This window comes from Festucalex cinctus, chromosome 16 (genome assembly GCF_051991245.1).
Source record: "Festucalex cinctus isolate MCC-2025b chromosome 16, RoL_Fcin_1.0, whole genome shotgun sequence".
Taxonomy (NCBI): Eukaryota; Metazoa; Chordata; class Actinopteri; order Syngnathiformes; family Syngnathidae; genus Festucalex; species Festucalex cinctus.
In genome coordinates, this window is record NC_135426.1 from 24,861,009 (window position 1) to 24,882,745 (window position 21,737).

Sequence of the window (21,737 nt, forward strand, 5' to 3'; positions counted from 1 at the left end):
GTGTGTGCAACCGTCTTCATTAGCAATTCATGCCCTCAAATATTTTATCCTTTATTTTGTATACAGAATATTATCTTTTCACATTTAGAGGTTAAACTAACTTTGTCAGTTCAACAAAACGATAAAACATGTTTTGTCCAATGCAGCTAGCTGTATTTCATTGTCCCAATGACTTCACAAAAAAAGTCTACATTAAATTCAGCGCAGCGTTTAAAACTGAAAGAGTTGACACAAACTCAGGACATAACTTTTGATAGGTAGGTTTTTGGATAAAATATTTCAAGTTTGATTTTTATTTAAAATATATATGTTACCAAACTTTTGAAGTTTGTTGAAAGTTTTTTAGGTGTTTCAATATTAATAATCAATCCATCTAGTTGCGTGACCGCTTATTGCTCACAAGGGTCGCGGGAGGTGCTGGAGCCCATCCCAGCTGGCTTCAGGCAGTAGGAGTGGTACACCCTGAACTGGTTGCCAGCCAATCGCAGGGCACACAGAGACGAACAACCATCCACACTCACAAGCATCAATATTAGTAATAATTAATATTTTGAAAGACAAGCCTGCTTTTACTTTAAAAGTTAGAGAACATTACAAAGATGTGCTCATAAAATTTGATTCCTGGACAGAATTGTAAGATGTTCATAGAACATTATTTTTAATGGAATTTAAATTAAAATTTCAGAAAAGCAATCATTGAACAAAACATAATAAAGAAGATAATTATTTTTGCCAGGGTGTGTAATCTTATAACCACAACTTATTGACAGTCATACATTACATATATGTTGATGTCTGTGTTAATTGACATTTTAAAAATGCCAAAAATAGGACTGTATTAAATTTGGTACTGATTAAATGTAGATTCAACAACTAGGCTATTTAAAATTAAATATATATCACAATAAATAGTTTGACATTTTCCAAGCTTTTCATTCAAGAAATGTTTCTCAGACTGCACCTAATTAATTTGAGTTGAATATCCCTGGTGTAAATGTTGATTTACAGCATAAAAATATTTCAAAGTGTTTGTACTTACCACAGAAGATGAGCTGGAGGGCACCAGAAGTGACATGACTGTTGAATCACTTGATAGGAGCGAGCACGACAGTCAATCAGCTGCTGCCGTCTTGCGTACAAATATGTCACTGACTCCAGCAGCTTGCCAGCAGAATGTACCTAACATACAAGCATTCAAATGACTTTGTTAACACAATGCTCATTACGTAGCACTTTATTTGTGGCGTCAACATTGTTATTTAATCAATAGTCAATGGTATAATTTATACGAAGAGGTGACCGGTTTTAACTTACGTTTGCTAGCAGACTCCGGATGCCGTCAAGTCTGTATTGTTCACCAAAAGTCTCTTTAAAGCTCAGCTTTTTCAAATTGGTCCATTTGTCGGGCTTTTTAACGTTTGTTGTTCAAACACAATCGAGTTTTCAACTTGTCAGTATACAGTACTGAGGAGTTTTGAATTGCCGAGTTGGAAAGCTGCTCAAGATGGCGCCTTCGTTCCTTTTCAGTTTGCCGCCGAAGGTTTTGATTGACTTCTTCTTCTTCTGTTTAACCGCTATTCTTCTTCTGTGGTTTTTAATGGCGGGTGACGAACCAAGCTTAATTTTGGAGCATTACAGCCAACAACTGGACTGGAGTGTAAAACGGAGTGCAGAAACATATAGCCTACCTACCAACTTAGTAATTAATTTTTAATGGCACAAAATTAACTTTATACAAGGAATACAAGCAGTATTGCGCCTCAAATACAAGTTGACTGTCTTTTCATCACACGCAGTTGTCTTTGTACAGTCGTTCATTTGTGTCCACCAGGTGTCAGCAAAACACACACAGGGAACACAAACTACATACGCGAAACACAGAAACAACACAGTACACAAATACATTTACAACACGTCACAACATGCACACGGCACAACAAACACACATAACACCAAAACATATATCACACACAATGTGATGCAAAACACAATAAAACAGAACACAATGTACACAACTCAAACAATACAACACACAACATCTGCACACCATAACGCACATATAGGACAATCCATACTGAAGACGACAACATACGCAACAACAAATGCAACACAACACTACTCATATAGTACAATACACAAACACAAGACCAGAAATTACCAGCACAATTGTGGAATTGTGCCACAGTTGTGCTGATAGTAACGATAAAAATAAAAGATTATGTAAATTTGTTTGTATCACAACATCGCACAAAACCCAACTTGACACACAAAATACAACAACACATGCAAAACACATACCAAGCTCCATAATAAAAATGCCATGTTGAAAGTGTCAATAAAAAAGTGCCACGTTGTGTAACACACACATGACAAAATACAACACAGCAGACTACAGGCACGATAATCCAAATGCTATTTGTCAATTTGATGGTTTCGTAAAGTGCATACATGACAACGATGATATTACTCAAATTTGTAATCTGTGACGTGCTTGTGGAGTTCCCCTTGGCAATGTGCCCGACCTCTTTTGCTTTTACTTTAATCTTAGTGAAGTAAGGAAAGAAAAAAAGAAAAAAAGTGTGCATTGTGCATCATGATGTCTTGCTGAGTTTTCCGGTCACGAGTCGTCTTCTTTTCGCGGAAACATTGTCACCCAAATTTCCATGCCACTTTTTTTTATTTTTTTTAGGTTGAGAGGGCATCAAAAAAAAAAGTGGGCGTGAATATTTCCATATACTGTCAAATATGACTACAAATCAAACAAATATTCCACACCGTCTGAATGTCTGACACATTTTTAGAAATGCAACAAGTTGTTTCCTTTTCCTGCGCCCGCTGCTGACTCACAGCGAAACACGCGCGCGCGCACACGCAACGACGAAGGTTGGAGGAACGTTTTTAACTCTCGGTTTCTCTCTCCATCATGTCATGGGTTCCTTTTGTCGCGGTTGCAGCCGCCCCCACCACCTCTTGCAAGCGCACAAGCTGTGGTTTCAAGTCAAATGTGTGTGTGTGTGTTCATTTGTGGACTTTGACAAAGCAGTCACTTCACGTCGCCTGTAAAATGCAAACTTAACCTTCGCTAGTTACATAATCTTGACAAACCTGAGCTAAGATTCCGTGTAAGGGAATTTGACGTAACATAAATAAGATCACTCTTGTATACAAGTTTTCTTTGGTCAGACCATTTTGCTTCAGTGAAACCAAACATTCCAGACTTGACAACTTTTTGTCACGACATGTTCATCACTTGTTCTTTGGTCCTGAGCGCACGGGATGCGATGTCACTTCCTGTGAAGGCATCTTCTTGTAAGTGTCAGGAAGCCGCCACCTCTTCGCAAAATGATTCCTACCAAGCCGGTGGAAGTTTTCTTCATTGTTCTTCTAAGAAGTCCGAGTGCGTTTTTTCCCCACCACGCTTGCTTACTTTCGTTTTTGTGGACGTGGCAATGAAGAACACGGCAACAGCCAATAGAATTGTAGCATCTTTATTACGTACCAATCAATAAATAGCTAATAAATAATGACAAATAAAGCTTTAAATAGCATCATAAATATCTTGGTGCGCTTACGTGTGTCGTAATAAATAAAGTCAAACGTGATTTTGCGGTTGGCGGCGGCGGTGGCGGTGGCGCAGCGTCTGCCGTCGGCGCCGGCGGCGTGTCATTGCTGGCCGGACGCTCTCGGCCAATGAGCTGGCCTCTTCATACAGCCCGGGCAGCTCCCACAATGCTTTGCTCTGGATCACCAGGTTGTCCATCTGAGGGAGGAAAAGGGGGTGGAGTTACGTCACAGCAGAGGAAAAGAATGCTAAAGGTCACATCAGGTCATGCGTGCTTGGGGTCAAAGGGCAAGTTTGGAGTTTTCAAACGGACGACTTATCCAAATAGGTCAAATGTGTTTGGAAAAAAAAGTTACATAAAATCATAAAACAAATATTGAATACAATTTTACATTTTGAGTAATACTTAAAAAAAGCTTTTTAAAAAGTCAATAATTTAACATTTTTTTTCATTGTATTATTTTGAAGGAATTTGTAATTAATTGAGAAAATGCGTAAAAAAATAAATAAAAAAAACAGTAAAATAATTAACTTTTTTCATATCACAGTTCCCAAATAAATTGATTATATAATTTAAAGGGATACTTTACTTATTTTAACCATTTTTGGCAGTCAAACATGAATATTTTGCCTATAATAAATTTGATATTTTTATTATTTTTTTTGTTCAATTAGTACCTTTAAAAACACATTTTGCAACTTGCTGTTGACTGAAAATGACATCACAAGGGTTCAGGGAACCAATCACAGCTCACCTTGTGAATGTCACATGACCAAACCTAGAAAACAGGTGAGCTGTGATTGGTTACCTGAGCCCTTGTGATGTCATTTTCAGCCAAGAGCAAGTTGCAAAATGTGTTTTTAAAGATACTTATTGTACATGAAAAATAATTAAAGTATAAAATTAATTATAGACAAAGTATTAACTTTTTATTGCTATAAAGGGCTAAATAAGTTAAGTATCTCTTTAAGAAATAAATTCAACAAAATAACTACTTTTTCTCAATGTTCCAAAAATATTAAATGTACTTTGAATTCTGCATAATTAAATCATCTTTTTTTTTTATAATAAATTATAAAGAAAAAAAGAAAACATATTTAATTCACCAATTATTTAACAACATGCAGTTTCAAGTATCAACATAGCTTATAATAATAATAATAATAATAAAATAATAATAATAATAATGATAATAATAATAATAATAATAATAATACATGAAATTTATCTGCGCCTTTCAAGACACCCAAGGACACCTTACAGGGTAGAGGAAGCTAAACTAAGAAAAATCCATACAATAAAAAGGACAAACTGAAAGGAAACATTAGATGTTGTAAAAAGTGTATGTAGTTGATTTTAATGACCGAATATGAAGAAGAAGGTGAGCGTTATACCTGAAGGCCTCGGAGCTTTTGTAGCCAGTCAAGAAGTTGGTCCTGCTCCTGGTATCGGCGCTTCCTCAGATCCCGCACGCACTTCAGCAAATAGTACAGCTGGGCCTTGGTGTCCAAGTTGGAGCCGGGATCGCGCTCGCACGAGTCGTCGACGGGCGCGGGCGCCGTCGGGCCCGGCAGCCGCTTCAACATGCGCCCCAGCAGCTCCTCGTACGTCCGCAGCACCGCCGACATCAGCAGGGCCTTTGCCTGAAGCGCGCCATGCAGTCGGTCAATTCCAAGTTGGAAAATTGGGATGATGATTGGAATTGCGGCAGCAATATTCAGCAGTGTTACGCAGTAAAAATGGAAACAATAAATGGTCTTAAATATTAGCTGCAGGGGATGAAATTAACATCAACAACTAGTATATGGGACGAAATGTGTGCACTTGGCGGCAAAAATAGTCAGCGGCGTTGCATGTAAACACTTTTAGGACCAAGAAAAAAAATAGAAGAGAGACTTTTGAAGTTAATAAAGCAAACATTTACAGAAGCGTAAGAGCAGCCAATGTGGAGTAAACATTTTTGGCTAGCGAGTACGTTCAAACATACTCGCAAATATGTTCAAACGTATTGAAATATATTCGAACATAGTCGCAAATATATTTGAACGTACTTGTAGGCTACATGCTACAACGTTAGCATACCTTCCCATAATGCCACGGGGTATTATTTGCGATTACCAATTCATTAGAAAATTAAGTAGACAAAAACAGTGTTTTTCATAACTTTATTGATTTGTTATGTCTGCATGATTTAGGTTCGTCATTTTTCGCCCCATAATGCAATGATGTATTACGCTTGCGAATACCCCGTGGCATTATGGGAAGGTATGCTAACTTTTTAGCATGTAGCCTACATGTACGTCCGAACATATTTGCGAGTATGTTCGAACATACTCGCCACCTAAAAATGTTTACCCCACATTGGCAGCTCTACGCTTCCGTAAACATTAGCAGCGACTCCATACAAATAAATGTCGTGACGTCACATAGGCAGCAAGAATTGTCAGCAGCGACTAAAACGCACGCCGAACATAAAATGACCCGCAGACATTTTGTTTTTTCGGAGTTGTTGTGCGACAATGTTACGTTGAGTTTAGTGACACGGAAATTTCTCACGCCAGCTGCCACAATGCTAAACTCAGCTAAGCTAAGCTAGGCTAAGCTAGGCTAGCCATGTATTTTTACCTCCATCTTGGTGCCCAGGAGTTCTCTGGAGAAGACGGGACGGCTGTTAAAAAGTTCCTTTGGTGGAATCTTCTGCAAACACAAACACAAACACACAATAGAATGAAGTTGTCAAACTTCAAGCAACAAGGTGAGTCCATTAAGGCCAATTAGAGTGTGTTTGTACTCACATAAAGTTGCAGTAGGTTCTGAATGGTTCTGTTCATCCTCACGGGCACAAGCGAGGTCCCGACTCGACAGACACACAAGTACACGCACACGCCGAGCATCGCTCTCGCCATGGCAACCATCCTCAACTCAACTCAACTCTTCGTTCTCGTGTGCGTTGCAGGTCCGATTCCCAAGCCGGGCCCTTGACTCGGTGCCGGGTCGCGCCGCCGATGTGAAGAAGTGTTGTCTTGCCGGCGACGTCTCGCATTTAAAAGATAGCACGCATGCACATGCTCACGCACACACATTGTGATGATTTAGGTGTGAAAATGTGGTTTAGAATTTCCTTTAAATCACCAAAGTTCACAGAAGGACAAGGTGAGGGGTCTCCCACACGCACACGCACACCCACAACCACACAATGCATAACAGACATGATTTACGCACACGTATGTGTGTGCGTGTGCGTGTGTTGGACTTGAAACGAAAAGGAAGTGATGAAGTTTAGAAGAACTTCTCTTGAATTTCTTGCGCTGCTGCGATTCCATTCCACCAATTGTGCACATGCTAATGCTAACAACACGCCAAACATGCAAAGTTCCAAACGTTGTCTGGATGTCGGCTTCGGAATTTGCTCGGTAAGCTGAAATGCGAAACCGAGGCGGCATTTCGTTCATTTGTGTTAGTTGCAGCAACAGACGTCAAAAAAATCAGATGGCAGCCATCTTGCGTTGCCACCGTTGCTCAACTTCTGTTGGGTTTTGGCTGAAAACACTGCGCAGTGCGTGTGTTTCAGACTCTCAGTTTGTATCGACCATCCAGACTTCCAGACTATATCGTCTAGTAGGCCTATTGTGAATCAGGACTTGCAGAAATGAGGCGGCATAACCAGTCCAGGTTATTTTTAGATGTTTGTGTAGCAATTAGCTGAGTAAGCTAATGCTAACATGCTAAACTCATGTCACGTTCCCACGTTCAAATGGGAGTTTCCTTACTAACTGGCTGTTAGCTTAGCAATTGGCTCAACGTGGGAACGTGACATGAGTTTTTCTAACGTGACATGTTAGCATGAGCTTACGCAGCTGGTACTTAGCGTGTTAGCATTAAAAAATGCTGAGCGAATTGCTAAGCTAACAGCCAGTTAGTAAGGAAATTCCCATTTGAACATGGGAACGTGACCTGAGTTTAGCATGTTAGCAGGAGCTTACGCAGCTGGTACTTAGCGTGTTAGCACTCTAAGTACCATATGGTGTGTAAAATGTGATGACGGAAAGCCAAATTAGCAACTTTAGCTTAGCATAGCATCTGCTTCAGTCATTAAGTCGTTTTGTTGTTGTTGTTGTTTTTTTATGTGTTTTGATTTTTGAAACTAAATGTAATGATCATCAGAATTTGTCTTATGCACCGATGGCAATATTTTTTATTTTATTTTTTTTATTTTTATTTTTTTAAAGGTTCCCAAGCTGATTACTACGGATTCAAGTGAATGCAATACACTTCTGTAGATTTCAACCTTAAACATCATTTCAAATAAAGGAGAACATGCATCATGCAGCAGTAGGAAGAATGGAAAAAGTCCCTTGGCAGCGCAGGGGAAATTTCTCACAGGTTAAAGTGCACATGACATCACCAGTGAGTCATCGGTTGTCATATAGAAACTGGCAGAAAAGGAGAAATGTGGAAATGAGTGACATCGCCGCTTTCGAAGAAACGTGAAGGCGCAAACATGAATTTTGGACGTGTGCTTTTATTCAAATGAAGCTCCACATAAAAAAAAAATAAATAAAATGATAATGAAAGAACCGATCAACAATGTTTGTGTTGCTTCCGCTAACGAGAATAAATTAACGTACAGGAGGGAATTAAATAAAGGAATAAATTAGAAGAAGAAGAAGAAGAAGAAGAAGAAAAGGCGGAAAATGGTTCACGGTGAGACCTCGGTGGGTGGGGCCAAAGCACGAGAGCCAATCACAGTTGCCATGTTGTACACTTCCAGGAACTGAGAAAGCGCCCTCTTCTGGAACATCACGTCATCCACTTGCACCTGCACACACAAACACATATCAGTAACTGGAACACTGGAAAAGAATTTTTTGAAGAAAAAAAAAAAAGAAAAAAAAGTTTTTATTTAAGCTATGATGTGTCCACTACAGAGGACATTTTTTTTTTAAACTTAAATGCTAGGCTCAAATACAGTTAAAATAATTCAAACAATACTTTAATGTGTTCTTAAGAGTCTTATAGAAAACATGCTAACAACATTTAAAGCCTAAACTTGTTCAATAAAAAGTGTTACACTTATTTTTCCTCTTCCCTAAAAAGTGCTGGCACTGAGGGAAGCCATTTTCTTTGATGATGCAATCAAAGGTACAAAGCCACACCCACCCCGACACATTTGGTAGCATTTGAAAGTTCTGAATGTCCTCGAGAGCACAAATGGACGTTAATTTAATCATATGCACTGGGTGGGAGATATTCAGCTTTAAAAAAGGTCCACTACAGAGGACAAATTTGAATTGAGGTACAAATTGACCAATCAGAGAATTTTTTTTTTTCTATTGGTAAGCACTATGGCTACTGCGTCTTCAATTTTGTATTTTTTTTTTGTCTTAATTTATTTTTCTAAAAGGATATTAAGATATGTATTATATTATTTCTTTTTTTAGCATGTAATTTTATTTTTGAAAGCTTTTTATTTTTGTCGTTCTTATTTTGTAATATTTTTGATTATTAATTTGCCAAATTTTCATTTAATTTTTCATTTATTTTTTAATTTTTAAGTACCAAAATGTGTGTATACATATGGTAGCCTACGTATAATTTTTTTTCATCCATCCATCCATTTTCTGAACCGCTTATTTCTCACAATATTCCTACATTATTGTTCATACATATATTTGTAATCATTATTTAAAAAATTTTAAGCAACCTTTTGATTTTTTTAATTCAAAATAGGAGCTGACTGGCGTCCATCTTGAGTTGTGTGAGCGCCAAATATGTTCATTCTTTTATCACGTACTAAAATGTGTATACATATATTTTTTCATATTCCTGCATTATTGTTCATAAATACATTTGCAATCATTTAAAAGTTTGAAGCAACCTTTTGAATTCTGATTCTTTTTTGCATCTGGCGCTCACCTTGAGTTGCGTCAGCTTCTGGAGGACTTTGGCGGCGTCGGTGCAGCGCGGGCGCGCCAGGACGGCGCTCAGGTGGCGCAACTTTTTGGTCAGCTGGCCGACGTTGCGCCGCAGCCGCTCGCGTCTTCCGTCGTCGGGCACGTCCGCCAGCAAGGCGGCGTTGCTCAGGATGCTGTCCAAGACGCGCATGTACACGTCCAGCGCCGACTTGGTCAGGGCGACCGCCTCTCCGTTCTGCGGGGAGGAGGCGGAGCAAAAGGCGTCAGCGCTGCCGCCCGACGGCCTCGGGTTGGGTTCGGTTCCGATGGGACCGGCCGCCGCGGTTGCGTTTTGATTCTCACCTGACACGCTTCGATGCTCTTGATGACATCGTCGAACGGAGGATGCGTGCTGATGTTTACGCTCTTCAGATCCTGAAACGCACAACAACAAAAATGATGGATGTTAACATTCGTGCTGAAACGCACGCAAGAGTGCCGTGACAAAAAAATATTCCTGATTTTTTTATTCTATTAATTAGTGAAAGTCGTCCAGGTCCTGGAGAGACAAAGCAGCCCCAGACCACTATTATGATCTTCACTTGCTGATAAACAAAATGCGAAAACACATTTTTTTGCACTAGAGTCCGAGTCACCTGCCAATACCGAGTCCCGGTCCGATTCCTCGACAAAGAATTAAGGAGGGGGGAAAAAAAAGTGCTTCCAAATGTATTTATTTATTTATTTATTTTTTTCAACAAAACCAACCCAGTAATTTTTGGGGGTTCCATCAGAAGTGCACAAAATAATGAATGAAAATAAACAAAATGTTTTGTTTGGCAAAATGTTTACCGTTGGATGATTTTGTTGTTTTGTAGCCCCGAAAATACTAATAACAAAAACAAAATTGCCAAAAATGAAATTTTCTCCTAATACCGATCAGCTGAAAATGACGTGATCGGGAATCGGTATCCGATCACGTGATTGGGACGTCCCTAGCGAAAACATAAAAAAAAAAAATTAAAAAAAGTTGCCTGCTAAACACACAACATGAAAGCATGCTGAAAAATACAAACAAATGAGGGAAGCAAAAGTCGAACGAAGTGAGGTGGCTCTAAGCAGGATCCCTGAGGGACGCCATCAGCTGGCTCACCACATCTTTGGAGATGTCCTCCAAGACTTTCCTGAGTTCAGGATGCGGCTCCACCGGATTGGCCCGCACCACCAGCGCACCCAGCAGGACCAGCAGAGCCAGACGACACCACGACCACGACGACGACGACATGACGAGACGAGACGAGACGAGACGAATGAGACGAGACGGCGACGACTTTTCAGGTCAATTTGCTGAGCGCCGCGCGCATCTTTTATACGCGTCTTTTGCTTCATTGTGGTCTGTGGCCACTCGGTAGCAAACACCAGAATCTTCCTCTGAATTATGCTTCTGCTCAGAAACGCGCACGCGCGCACACACACGCTCGCAAACACACACATACACGCGCACGTCGGGCCTTCCTTGATGGCATTTCCACTCACCATCATTTTGGGGAGGACACTCCCGGGTCAACGTGGTTTTCGCAGAAGCCTCAGGTGGTCCAGGATGACGTGTTTGGGCTTCCTAGATGAGTGTGTGTGGTTCCAAAAGATTTGTCAAGACCCAAAACCTGATGCACATGTGCATGTGATGCAAGTGCAGGTCAACTCGTGCTAAGATGCTAATTAGCGGCGCGTTTGTACGCATGCGGTTGTGCACATCAAACACGATTGTAAGCGTGCTTGAGTGTGTGAGTATTCGTTACAAAAAAAGTTATGCTACGCGACTCATTAGCGAGTTGTCCATCCTAGCTGTGTGCGTGTGCTGCTAAATGGCTAAACTTTAGCCGCTAAAGGCTAAAGTTTAGCCATTTAGCCACAGGGCGCACAGCTGAGCTACTTTCAGCGGCTGCGACGCCAACTTTGTTTCCACGGAAAGTCCGAAAAAGTCTTATGAATCACTTCTACTTTTTCCACCTCTTTTCAAACTCTTATCACCCCCCCCACCACCAATATCAATAAATTGTTATATAAAGCACATGTGACTGACGGATGTACTTTGTGAGTTGTCTTTGCTGAAGTTTAATGACCCAGACTGCTCTTTAAGACCTCCCCCAGGAAAATTAATCAATCAATAAATCAATGTCACGTTTTAATGTTACCAGTTTGACACTTAAGAGTTGTTGTTTTTTTGTGTCTTTTAAAGGGGAAGTCAACCTGAAACATTTCTTGACAATAATCTTTTGTGACCTCACTCGTCTAAAACATGACATTCTGAAATTACATTTGTGGAATATGAGTTATGGAACACTGCGATTGGCTGGCAACCAGTCCAGGGTGTTAGCCCCGCCTACTGCCCAAAAGCCAGCTGAGATAGGCTCCAGCACCCCTTGTGAGGAATAAGCGGTCAAGAAGATGGATGGATGTTCTGAAACATAATCCAGCCGTTTTTATCCATCCCAGGGGGGCGCGGCCATTTTGCCACTTGCTGTCAACTGACGATGACGTCGTCGTCGCTCAGCTTTTAGGTAACGACCAATCACAGCTCACCTGTTTTCTGAAGTTGAGCTGTGATTGGCTGTTACCTGAGCATCAGTGATGTCATCTTAAATCAAGTGGCAAAATGTCTGCCCACTGAGATGGATCAAAACGGGTGCCTTTTGCTGCTTTTTTTTTTTTTGGGTGACTTCCCCTTGAAATCAAAATGACCAGCTACATTAGGCTACTTCGATCCAATGATTTATTTCTTTTATTTTTTTTTGTTGCAGCAGCAATAGGCGTCCATTTAAAAAAACAAAAAACAAAACAAAACCCGATCAGCTCTAGTCAGTCTCATAACACGAGACAAAAGCTTCTTTTTTTTTCATGATTTACGTTCCAGGGATTTTATCTTTAACTCTTCTTTTCTACTATTTAGGGGGGGGGGGGAAATCACAGTTGAATGGGAATGAATTTCAATCCCAAAAGTTTCACTTAAATTCAATTATTTCATTTAAAATACTTCATTTAAATGTTTCTTTTTAACTCTGTTCGGTTTGATTGCAGTGAGCGAGCGTAGGAGTCCAAATGTCGGGAACATCAACGTGATGTTGCTGCTGTCTTTCAAACAGCGCAGCAGCGGTTTGTGGTGGGTCTTAAAAAAAAAAAAAAAAAAAAAAAAAAAAAAGAAGTGACAAGCGGCGTTTGCCCGAATCTTCGTGGGCTGTAAAAGTGAACGGGCGGTCGAACCCATTTTGGGTCCAACACGAGATTCAAGCACAACCAGGACGAGCGAAATTCGTGAGCAGGAAAATGTCGGCGAAACATTTCATGTGGGTTTTAAAATGAATGATTAGTTCACCGCTAGATGGCGCTAAAGATGATACACGAGGCAGTCGCAAAATCAAGAGGGCGGCTCCCTCATTTGACACCTCGCTCCAAGTTTTTCAAGACATTTTGGAGGTCTCGTTAAAAGCCACATTTATTACCTCGACTTCAACCTTTCACCATAAATGACCTTTCTTTACAAGAATAGCAAAAACAATCTGTGCTGATATGACAGTTTGCTTGTGTCATTGCAGCTGATGGCCAGTAGAGGGCGATGTTGCTCGCTGGGATTAAAACGTCACATATTTTGACATGAATCAACTGAGGAAGATGAAGATGCCGTTAGCTCGTGATAACACAGCAGTGACGACATCATGGAGCAAATGACTGTGGGTGTTCACCTGTGTGACATCATGCCTGGTCATGTGATCTGACACAAACAGGAAAAATCTTCGTTCACACGCACGCACACACACTACAATAAGTGCACAAAACACACAAGACACTCACGAGTCAATACAAAAAGGTTGAACGACCCTTTAAGAAAGTCCCCTGCCACTAGCAAACCTGCTCAACTGGCCAAAACAAGACATTGGTCTTTTTTTGTTGTCGTTGTTGAAAGAAGCAAAGTTTATTTTAGTCTCAATACTGTAACAAACATGCTAACAGCCAAATAAATAAGTCAATAAGATTAAATAAGCCAATAAATAAAGTTGTTGTTGTTGTTGTTGTTGCTCGTGCGCGTCAGTGGGTGGCGCTCCCGCAGGTTTCATGCAGATACGTGAAGAGAATGTCAACCTCGCTCAGCGCCTTGTTCAGGCCACGCCCACTGTCCATCTACAAAAAGACCCAAATCAAAAGTTGTATTTACTAATTAGCAACAGATTTTTTTAAATAATAATAATAATAATAATAATAAAAATGGCATGTTGTAGCCCAGCTGCCACGTCTTTGGCAGGTGAGGGGGCGTGACTATGTAAATCAGCTCTACTGCGAAATCACAATCCTGCCGAACTTGTCAAGAATGACCAAATGGTTTGATTTTCATTTTCATTTTGTTTTTGGTTTTTTTAATTTGGGGGGGGATTTTTTGTTTAAAAAAAAAATGGGAAAAAAATTATGGAAAAATTTTGAAAAATAAATTTTGAAAAAAAAATTGTGATTTTTTTTTGTGGCGCCAAGATTACCGTGGCCAGCTTGTTGCGGAACTGCACGGCGTGCTGGTGGTCTCGGTAGTGCATCACATTCTGTCGGGACACAAAAGGTCAAAAACACAATTTGCCACCACGCTACAAATGTTTGCTGATATTTTGACAAATCATTCCAAGAATCATCCGACAATATTCCCCGTTTGAAAATGACCAACTTAGCGCTTCAGCGTGTTGGACTGAGACCCCCCAAGCGGACGGAGCGACGGCTTGCCGGCTGCCACTTACACATCCGCCCCTCTGGAGGTCGCCGCTGGCTCTGCTGAGATCGTTGTGCAGCTGGTGCATTCTGGGAAGCTGCTGGTTGTCAACGTGATTGAAGACGTTGTTCAGGTAGAAGTCCAGGATGTTGGCGTGCAGGCAGCAGACTGTCATGTGGTCCTTTCAGGGAAGCGAAAGGTCAACTTAGGTCAACTCAGGTAAGCTAAAGACGGGCCTTTGAATTTGGTCGCTTACGTTCTCATGGGCGTCGACGTTCAGTCTGATGTTGGACTCGTCTTCTGTCTCAGACTTCTGAGCCTGAAAAGAACACATTATCGTACATTTTCATGTCGTCACATTCATAGTAAATAACCATGCTGACATTTTGCAATTAATAACCTGCTCGCGACAATAACAACATGTCAGGCGACTTACGTGCAGCGAAACTTCCTTTGCGGCCAGGAAGGTCTCTCGATTCCTTAAAACGTTGCTGTGCGGCAGATGGACGGGCCCCGCCTCCCCCAGGCGGACGCAGCCAATCAGGATAAGCGCAAGCAGGCCGGCGCCAAGATGGCGGAGGGCGACGGGCGCGGCGGTGCCGACGGCTTTCATGATAACGATGGAAGAAAAAAAAACAAAAAAACGGAAGAGTTGACGAGGTGAGGGGCGAACGCGCTGATGATGTGACCCGAGCGCACGCGTCCCATTTTATACACGCAAAGCCTCCGCCCCCCCACAAGAAAATAGGACAAGCAAAAAACCCCAACACGCGCACGCACGCACGCGCACGCGCACGCGCACACGCACACGCAGGTCCATGCGTTTACTGTTACCTGGAGGAAATGAAGTGTCAGTCAAAAACGTGTGACAACAAATCATGTTTGTTATTAATCTGGATTAGTGACATCAATTCCTCGTTTGTATTGCGAGTGCGCGTTTACGTGCGGCCCAAGTCACGCAAATGTTTGCCTCGCATGTTTGACGCACGTCGCCGCCAATTAATGACGCCCTTAATCACATACGGGATGATATAAAACGTGACGTCACCAAATGCAAACAAATCCTAAAGAAATCAATCAGCATTACCTCCCGCGGGTCTTTTGTTTCGTCACACGACAGGAAGTGATGTCACAAGCTGGCGAGAAAAAGGCAATATTTGATTATGAGGGCAAACAGGAAGTGATGTCATCCAGCGGACTTTTTTTTACTCACCTGCTCGCATTCGTCTCCCAAAAACAATTAGTAAAAAAGGAAACAATAGGACGTAAAGTGAAAATAATAAGAATTAAATCAGGAGAATTAAAGAAACGTACAAAGAATGAAGTGAGAATTAGTGTAATTTAAAAAAATAAAAACCTAAAAATTATTCATTCAAGAGTAAATAATTGGAATTCAAGCCGAAATAAAAGAAAAATAGGAATGAAAGAATACAAATTAAAATACAATTAATGAATGCAAATTAGTGTAAATTAAAAATAGTTTAAATAAGACTCACATTGTACATAATTACAAAATAAAAAGTAACAATAAAAGCAATGTGTGTAATATTATAAGAATTAAAGTTAAAAAAAAATGAGACAAAGGCTAAGAAGTAAAAAAAAAAAAAAAGATTTTGAGAGTGAAATAAAAAGATTCCAAAAGAATACGAATGAGAAGTTAATTGAATGAGTCCAGGTCAAAGTGCATCTGAGGTTGGTTTCCGTGGCGACGGCTCATTTTCTTGCCCCAGAATTCCCGTCGCCTCCGCCGTGCTCGATCCAGCACGGCGGCGGCTGCCGAGCACGACGCCTGCGAGTGGCTCGACATGGCCGACAGACGCTCATCTAGGCAAAAACCAGTTAGTGACAAAGAAAAAAAAATCTTTCACACGTTCCTTAATCACCACATTGTCAATTTTTAGAGATTGGGCCTGGATAGTGCCATTCAAAAATAGATTGCAAGGAATATAAACAGTTTTTGTCGCAATTAAATGGACAATGCGCAACCAGTGCTAATTTTGTAAGCCTGTTAATGGGATTAGCCATTATGTGTTAGCATTAAGCTAACGCGGCAGAGTTCTGTTGTTGTGACACAATAAGGTGAGTTAATTGCCACTTTATGGTTCTCGTATCATGAATTCATCAAATTTCCCCAAATAATCATGGGTAATTAAAAAAAACAAAAAACACAATATATTTTCTTTAAAACTGCATTAAATTATTTGAAAATCTGTCAAGGAAAGAAGAAGAAGAAGAGGAGGAAGATGAGTCACCTTCATCAGGACAGAAGCAGCTGCTGGAACTTGGATGCGAGCGGAACCTGAGACCCAGCTCACCTGTCCACATGCGCCATCGTCGTGACATTGATCCGTTGATCGATCGATCGACTGAGTGGACTCACCGTTGTGTTGGAATTCCGAGTTCCTCATCCGTCCTCGGATGACGTGAATTGCGTGCGGGGGCGAGCTCAGCTTGGACACGATTGGTTGATAGCGCGCAACTGAGGCGGGCCGGTGGACGGGGGCGGAGCTACAAGGTGGCGCTGTCGCTGCGGACGCACCTGCATCACGCCTCTGCACACGCATTGTCAATTAATCAGTCAATTTTGTCAATCGATCAGTTTTAATTGATCGCATCGATGACCTGAAAAGCTCCTTCTGAATTGGACTTGCCCACCAGGATGGCGCCCCCTGGTGGAAAGGCACGCGTCAGGGAACGCAAACAATTGTGCTTTGGTTGGGTGCACCTGTGACAGGTGTGTTTGTATTTGGGCGCACCACAAGCAGGTGTGGTGACGTGGAGATGCGTCCTGTGAAGCGCTCGACCGTCCATCTCGGGAGTGGGCGAGCGTTCATCCTCCTCCTCATCCTCTTTTGCCACCCAGGCCGTCTTGCGAGGTGTGGGCGGAGCCAGTGACCCGCTGCTGTGGGCGGGACTGGCCGGTGCAGAGGAGGAAGTGGAGCAGCTGCGGAGAGGCGACATAAAGCGGGATGACGAGGTCGCGCGGAGCGCGAGGTCACGGGCTCACCTGGCGAGGTCCAGAGCCTCCACGAAGGGCGGGTCTGAGGTGGGAGCGCGGGGGTCCGGGGCGGGGCTGGGGCTGGGGGCGGGGCTGGGGCTGGGGCTGGGGCTGGGGGCGGGGCTGCTGTCGTCGCTGCTGGGCTCCCACAGGAAGTTGTGCTGCGACGCGAGCTGGCTCAGGTGCCGCCTGGAGAAGTTGGTCCCCCACGCCCGCCGGCGGTACCACGAGGCCTTCTGCCTCAACAGCGCCACCTGCACATGTCACACATTCACACCTGTCAAAGGTATACACACGACCCGCGTGTGCGTCCCCGCCAGTGTGTGACGGATGTGACCCAAATGAAGACGCGGTTCTGAGAAGTGAGTCAGCGCTTTGAAGGCTCAGAAAGAGTTCTGGTAAAAACCAAGCTTGACTTCCATGACCCTGATGCTGACTTGCAAGCTGCACAGAAACAGGAAGTCAGCATATGTCACTTCCTGTTGAGGTGGCTTTCGCAGAGGACGAGTTTTTAAAAATCGGGTCCACCTGACAATTGGAATATTCATCCAGTCACAACTTGCCTTGCTTAAATGCTGTCTTGGTTGACTGTTCGACAGCTGCAAAATGTTCTGTGACTGTCAGACGTTTCAGAACTATTAGCAAAATGACGATGAATGGAAGGCGACCTTTCATTTAGTAGCCACATTGTGTATGTAGTAAAGGAAAACAATATTCTTTTGCCTTGAAAGATGTGCTCAAATGCTCAAAATCAGCTGCCACTGTTTTCTTTTGTTTTTTTTTTATTTTAAATCGAGGTCCAATGATATTGTCCCACATTATTTTAATTTTTAAAATGTTTATTTAATTAATTAATTAATTTTAATTTATGGATATATTTATACAGAAGATACTGTAATTTCATTTTGTTGAAATATTTTTATTGTCATTTTATTGTTTTTTTTTTAATTTTTTTATTTAATACAGTGGTACCTCTACTTACGAACGTCCTTTTGTACGAAATTTCAAGTTACGAAACTCCTCAACAGGAAAATATTTTGATACAAAAGGCGTTTGAGGATACAAAAGGTAAATATACAGTCCGGGCTGCTACTCGCAGTTCCCAGAGTCTCCTGAATGCAACATGCTTACAGCTGCTCTGCCATTGGCTTGCTGACATCTTCTTGGCATCCCATTGGCTAAGAGGGACGTCCCCCTCGCATTTTAAATATGATCTTCGTATCAATCAAGTTCACAGGACACACCAAATGGCAAATCATTTTGTGACATGAAATTCCCCGTTGTGGTAATTTGACCTCACTAAAAAAAAAAAAAAAAAGCACACGTGGCAACAATTAAAAGAAGCAAACCTCGGCAGATGAATCATAAGCTTCAGATTTGTAAAGGGTTAAAATCTCAGACGATGTCCTTCATTGCGCTTGGAAAGATTTTCCAACAGCCTTTCAGCAGGTGCGGAAAGTTTCGGGTTAATTTCTGCATCCTGATGTGCTGATTATGACGAGATTTGAAACACGTTTTTAATCAAGATTGGATTTCCATCTGGTAACGTTGAAATTGCTGTTAAGTTCGTCCATTTCTGAGGCAATCATATTAAAAGGGAAGCAAGTGCAGAATTAGAATGCATGAATATGTCAATATTTGTTTTTCTTTTTTCTACCCACGAGGATCCATCACGTACTTGTGTGAATAATTTGGAGACAAATCTCTCCCCCTGTCAACGTGTGTTTCAGTTGTGAACGGACAAAGTTTTTTGACAGCTTGACTGTTAAAGTACTTTAGAAATAAAATGAAGTCGAGTTGCATGCATATGTGTGTGTGTGTGCATTGTGTCGATTTTGTACGTGTGCGTCGCTTCCCCGAAATGAACTGTTGTGGTTTTGTTGGTTTCCTCCGACGACACTTCTCATGTTCTTGTGCTGACTCATCAAGTCACAACGTTTGGCTTTAGCAAGTAAGGCGAAAGCTTCTTAGCTAAGCGAGTTAGATTTGGAGTCATGTGACCCCAACTCACCTGAGGGGTTCCGCTCGCACCTCCACATACGGGAGAAGGAAAGCTGGCTTCATATTCCGTCAGATTCCTGTCACAAATGGATGCACGTATATGAGCAAAACATCACACACGTGTAACACATACAAACGACACGAGCATACAAATTTGTACACAAACACACACATTCGAATTCACACACACACACACCTGTGTCGTCGCTGAACCTGAGGCTGGGCGGCGCCTTCCCACTCATTGGTGGAGCCAGCGTGTTGTGGGTGGGGCATATTCTCAGACTCCTCCCTCATCTTCTGACTCCTCTGATCAAAACGAAAGCAATGACATCATCATCAACCATGTGACCAAAAGGGGCATATTGCGTGTGCGTACGCTGCGCGTGTGGAAGAACGGAACTCTCGGCCGGCGTTCCAGATTTTTCCGCAGGCGGGGCTCACGAGGCGGAGACAGGCCCTGGAAGCTGCGGCGGTACTCGGTTTCCATGGCAACAAGGTGTGGTTTCGTTTCTGTGGCAACAGGCATCATTTGAAAGGGTGAAGTCACTCGCCCGCACGGGTGCCGAATCTAGGACACAACAAATACAAGTTTAAAAATTCATTTTTAAATGAGAAAAGCAATAACAAGTTACGTACACATTTGATAAAAATATATATTTATTTTATCTTGAAATAAATTACATTAGCACGTAAATCGATATTTAATTCAAGCTTTAAATTTGATTACATATAATTAAATATATCAACAAATAACATTTTTATTTGAATGATCATTTTTAAATTATATTAATCATGTTTCATTTAACAAAATAAGTAATTAATTAACATATGAAACAAACTAAAATTGTTGAAATTTAAATAAATACGTTTTTAATAATAACATAATTGGGTGATTTTTATTTTATTATTTACAGTTTAAAACTTCATTTAAATTGATTATAACAAGCCAATAATTTAATACAATAAACAGACTCATCTTACATGTGAAAATGTCTATTTTGATCATTAAATAATTCAGTATGATTTTTTTAACCTGGGACAGACGATCATGTGAACATGCGTGTAGTGCTAGCGAGTGTTCACCTGGTGTCCTGCAGCTCACCTGTCGTGCTGTCAGAAGAGGAGAACGAGCAACTGTGGCATTCCTTGATAACTCCTCTTCTTTCTTGGTACGAAAATGTTCCCGTCCCGATACTGATCTCGGTTCCGGTTCTTTGGGTCTTGGCCCTGCCGGAGGATCTGAGCCAGGAAGACCTGTTGTAGGTTTGTGGTTCTGGTTCTTGTCCTTTTTCCGAGCTGAGGAAAGACATTTAGCATCGTTAGTATCAACTCGCCTATGTGAACGTGTGGTGAGCATTTGTACCGGCAGGGGGCGCCACACTGTGAGCCCGTGGGTGAGGCGGGCTGGATCTCCTCTCATGACCACGTTTGTCTTTTCTGCTCCGAGCTGATCGGACAACAATGAAAAGAGGGCAAAAGTCATCAAACATGCATCAAATGCTGCTTTTGTCCAATTGCGCGAACCTTTGTGCTGTGACTGTGAGCGGCATCCGGCCAATGAGATGCTCCGCTGAGGAGAAACGCTCCGGGAACGTCCATAACTTCTCTCGTATTCACTCTGACAAACCACATTAACATTAGAAATACGGGTGAAAAATAGATTGGTCACCAGGGGCACATTCATCCCGGATTTTTCTCTCCTGGTCTTCAAAGGGAGGCTTGACCAATACAAAATGGGGCTGAGAAAATCACTTACAAATATATTTAAGAACATCAAATAAACTGTGGGAGGGACGTAAATAGCAGACAAATGAACTGCTTGCCAGTGAAATTCTAGGCTCTCAGTCATTCTCATCATCAACAGACAATGGCCAGTCAATTTCAAATGTAGCGCGACTTGTGACGTCACCTCACCGAGTGTGTTAACATGTAAGTAGCTACCAAATATCTCTAGTATCAATTTAAAAAAAAAAAAAAAAGCCAAGATTTTGATTAGCACTCTTCTTAACAGCAAGCTAATTAGCTGGCCACCATGTTAAGTAACAGCTAAGCTAACCTTTATCTTACCGTGACCGTCATGACGTTTCCGGCGACAAGAGAACGTGTCGGCTTGGCGTCCTCGTCCGTCACCTTGGAAACCACAAGTTGTGTGGTTTGACGTGTTAGGAGCGAAACGAAACAACAAGAACGCGAACAAGAATGAAAAGGACAACAACAGTTGGCAGAGGCCTCGCGTTCACCTTCCGAAACAGAGACGCGGCCGCCACCGTTGCCATGGCAGTAGACAGAACCGCGCATGCGTACAGACTCCAGGAAGAGACGAGTTTTTGATCCGCTTTGAAGAAAAACTACAAAATGTTCAACTATGTGTACTCTATTTGTGTAGTGCACCGTATTAATGTGTACTACATTGTGTTGTACATTTGTTTTATTACAACTATGAATCTGGTACTCGATTTGTACTACACCTGTACTTTTATTAAACCTCGTAGGCCTATGTAATGTGTTCTTATGTATATATTTTTGTATATTAT

At 41.7% G+C, this 21,737-nt stretch overlaps 5 protein-coding genes across 13 annotated transcripts in view; all 5 read right to left on the reverse strand.

Moving 5' to 3' along the window:
* Positions 1-1,773, reverse strand: part of LOC144003724 (F-box only protein 15-like) — a 34,689-nt gene extending 32,916 nt beyond the window's left edge. Inside the window, exons 1-2 of one of the 6 annotated variants that reach the window (XM_077500243.1) lie at positions 1,315-1,772; positions 1,040-1,179 (exon numbers count right to left, since the gene is read on the reverse strand). In XM_077500243.1, coding sequence (XP_077356369.1) covers positions 1,040-1,075 — 36 coding nt within the window. In that variant the 5' untranslated portion in view covers positions 1,076-1,179; positions 1,315-1,772. Of the gene's footprint in view, positions 1-1,039; positions 1,180-1,314 lie in introns of all 6 variants that reach the window. The other 5 variants (XM_077500248.1, XM_077500246.1, XM_077500244.1 and 2 more) reach the window with 5 other exon arrangements.
* A 1,819-nt stretch (positions 1,774-3,592) lies between these two features.
* Positions 3,593-6,550, reverse strand: ifng1 (interferon gamma 1). Its single transcript, XM_077499257.1, has 4 exons — positions 6,359-6,550; positions 6,189-6,260; positions 4,958-5,206; positions 3,593-3,760 (listed from the first exon to the last, which is right to left on the reverse strand). The coding sequence occupies exons 1-4, from the start codon at positions 6,476-6,478 to the stop codon at positions 3,593-3,595; spliced, it is 609 nt and encodes a 202-aa protein (XP_077355383.1). The 5' UTR covers positions 6,479-6,550.
* Positions 6,551-8,065: 1,515 nt separating this feature from the next.
* Positions 8,066-11,447, reverse strand: LOC144004268 (uncharacterized). Of its 2 annotated transcripts, none has more exons than XM_077501363.1 (4): positions 10,994-11,447; positions 9,821-9,892; positions 9,480-9,713; positions 8,066-8,382 (listed from the first exon to the last, which is right to left on the reverse strand). In XM_077501363.1, exons 1-4 carry the CDS (start codon positions 10,997-10,999, stop codon positions 8,263-8,265), a joined length of 432 nt encoding a protein of 143 aa, XP_077357489.1. In that variant the 5' UTR covers positions 11,000-11,447; the 3' UTR covers positions 8,066-8,262. The 2 variants fall into 2 exon arrangements, with proteins under 2 accessions (XP_077357489.1, XP_077357487.1); XM_077501361.1 differs by lacking the exon at positions 10,994-11,447 and adding an exon at positions 10,611-10,779.
* A 1,961-nt stretch (positions 11,448-13,408) lies between these two features.
* On the reverse strand, positions 13,409-15,519 carry il22 (interleukin 22). Its single transcript, XM_077501150.1, has 7 exons — positions 15,418-15,519; positions 15,292-15,340; positions 14,641-14,810; positions 14,461-14,523; positions 14,233-14,385; positions 13,984-14,043; positions 13,409-13,633 (listed from the first exon to the last, which is right to left on the reverse strand). Exons 5-7 carry the CDS (start codon positions 14,377-14,379, stop codon positions 13,541-13,543), a joined length of 300 nt encoding a protein of 99 aa, XP_077357276.1. The 5' UTR covers positions 14,380-14,385; positions 14,461-14,523; positions 14,641-14,810; positions 15,292-15,340; positions 15,418-15,519; the 3' UTR covers positions 13,409-13,540.
* A 5-nt stretch (positions 15,520-15,524) lies between these two features.
* mdm1 (Mdm1 nuclear protein) lies at positions 15,525-21,639 on the reverse strand. Of its 3 annotated transcripts, XM_077501144.1 has the most exons (13): positions 21,271-21,639; positions 20,728-20,821; positions 20,567-20,650; positions 20,306-20,499; positions 19,580-19,771; positions 19,400-19,509; positions 19,214-19,280; positions 17,212-17,456; positions 16,961-17,148; positions 16,827-16,873; positions 16,585-16,756; positions 16,457-16,519; positions 15,525-16,028 (listed from the first exon to the last, which is right to left on the reverse strand). In XM_077501144.1, exons 1-13 carry the CDS (start codon positions 21,499-21,501, stop codon positions 15,862-15,864), a joined length of 1,854 nt encoding a protein of 617 aa, XP_077357270.1. In that variant the 5' UTR covers positions 21,502-21,639; the 3' UTR covers positions 15,525-15,861. The 3 variants fall into 3 exon arrangements, with proteins under 3 accessions (XP_077357270.1, XP_077357269.1, XP_077357271.1); XM_077501143.1 differs by having other exon boundaries at positions 16,457-16,756; XM_077501145.1 differs by lacking the exon at positions 21,271-21,639 and adding an exon at positions 20,960-21,241 and having other exon boundaries at positions 16,457-16,756.
* Positions 21,640-21,737: the final 98 nt, after the last annotated feature.

Bases quoted from the DNA above. Each gene is read 5' to 3' on its own strand.
- ifng1 (XM_077499257.1), bottom strand. From the start codon at position 6,478: ATGGTTGCCATGGCGAGAGCGATGCTCGGCGTGTGCGTGTACTTGTGT. The intron at 6,261-6,358 runs GTGAGTACAAAC...TTGTGTTTGCAG, and splicing joins AGAACCTACTGCAACTTTAT to AAGATTCCACCAAAGGAACT. The intron at 5,207-6,188 runs GTAAAAATACAT...GGCGCGCTTCAG, and splicing joins TCCTGGGCACCAAGATGGAG to GCAAAGGCCCTGCTGATGTC.
- il22 (XM_077501150.1), bottom strand. From the start codon at position 14,379: ATGACAGTCTGCTGCCTGCACGCCAACATCCTGGACTTCTACCTGAAC. The intron at 14,044-14,232 runs GTAAGTGGCAGC...GTGTCCCGACAG, and splicing joins ACCTCCAGAGGGGCGGATGT to AATGTGATGCACTACCGAGA. The intron at 13,634-13,983 runs GTAATCTTGGCG...GTCTTTTTGTAG, and splicing joins TCCGCAACAAGCTGGCCACG to ATGGACAGTGGGCGTGGCCT.
- mdm1 (XM_077501143.1), bottom strand. From the start codon at position 21,501: ATGCGCGGTTCTGTCTACTGCCATGGCAACGGTGGCGGCCGCGTCTCT. The intron at 20,822-21,270 runs GTAAGATAAAGG...GTGGTTTGTCAG, and splicing joins GAAACGTCATGACGGTCACG to AGTGAATACGAGAGAAGTTA. The intron at 17,457-19,213 runs GTGAGTTGGGGT...TGACATGTGCAG, and splicing joins GTGCGAGCGGAACCCCTCAG to GTGGCGCTGTTGAGGCAGAA.
- LOC144004268 (XM_077501361.1), bottom strand. From the start codon at position 10,742: ATGTCGTCGTCGTCGTGGTCGTGGTGTCGTCTGGCTCTGCTGGTCCTG. The intron at 9,714-9,820 runs GTGAGAATCAAA...TCCTCCCCGCAG, and splicing joins AGAGCATCGAAGCGTGTCAG to AACGGAGAGGCGGTCGCCCT. The intron at 8,383-9,479 runs GTGAGCGCCAGA...TTGTGTGTGCAG, and splicing joins AGAAGCTGACGCAACTCAAG to GTGCAAGTGGATGACGTGAT.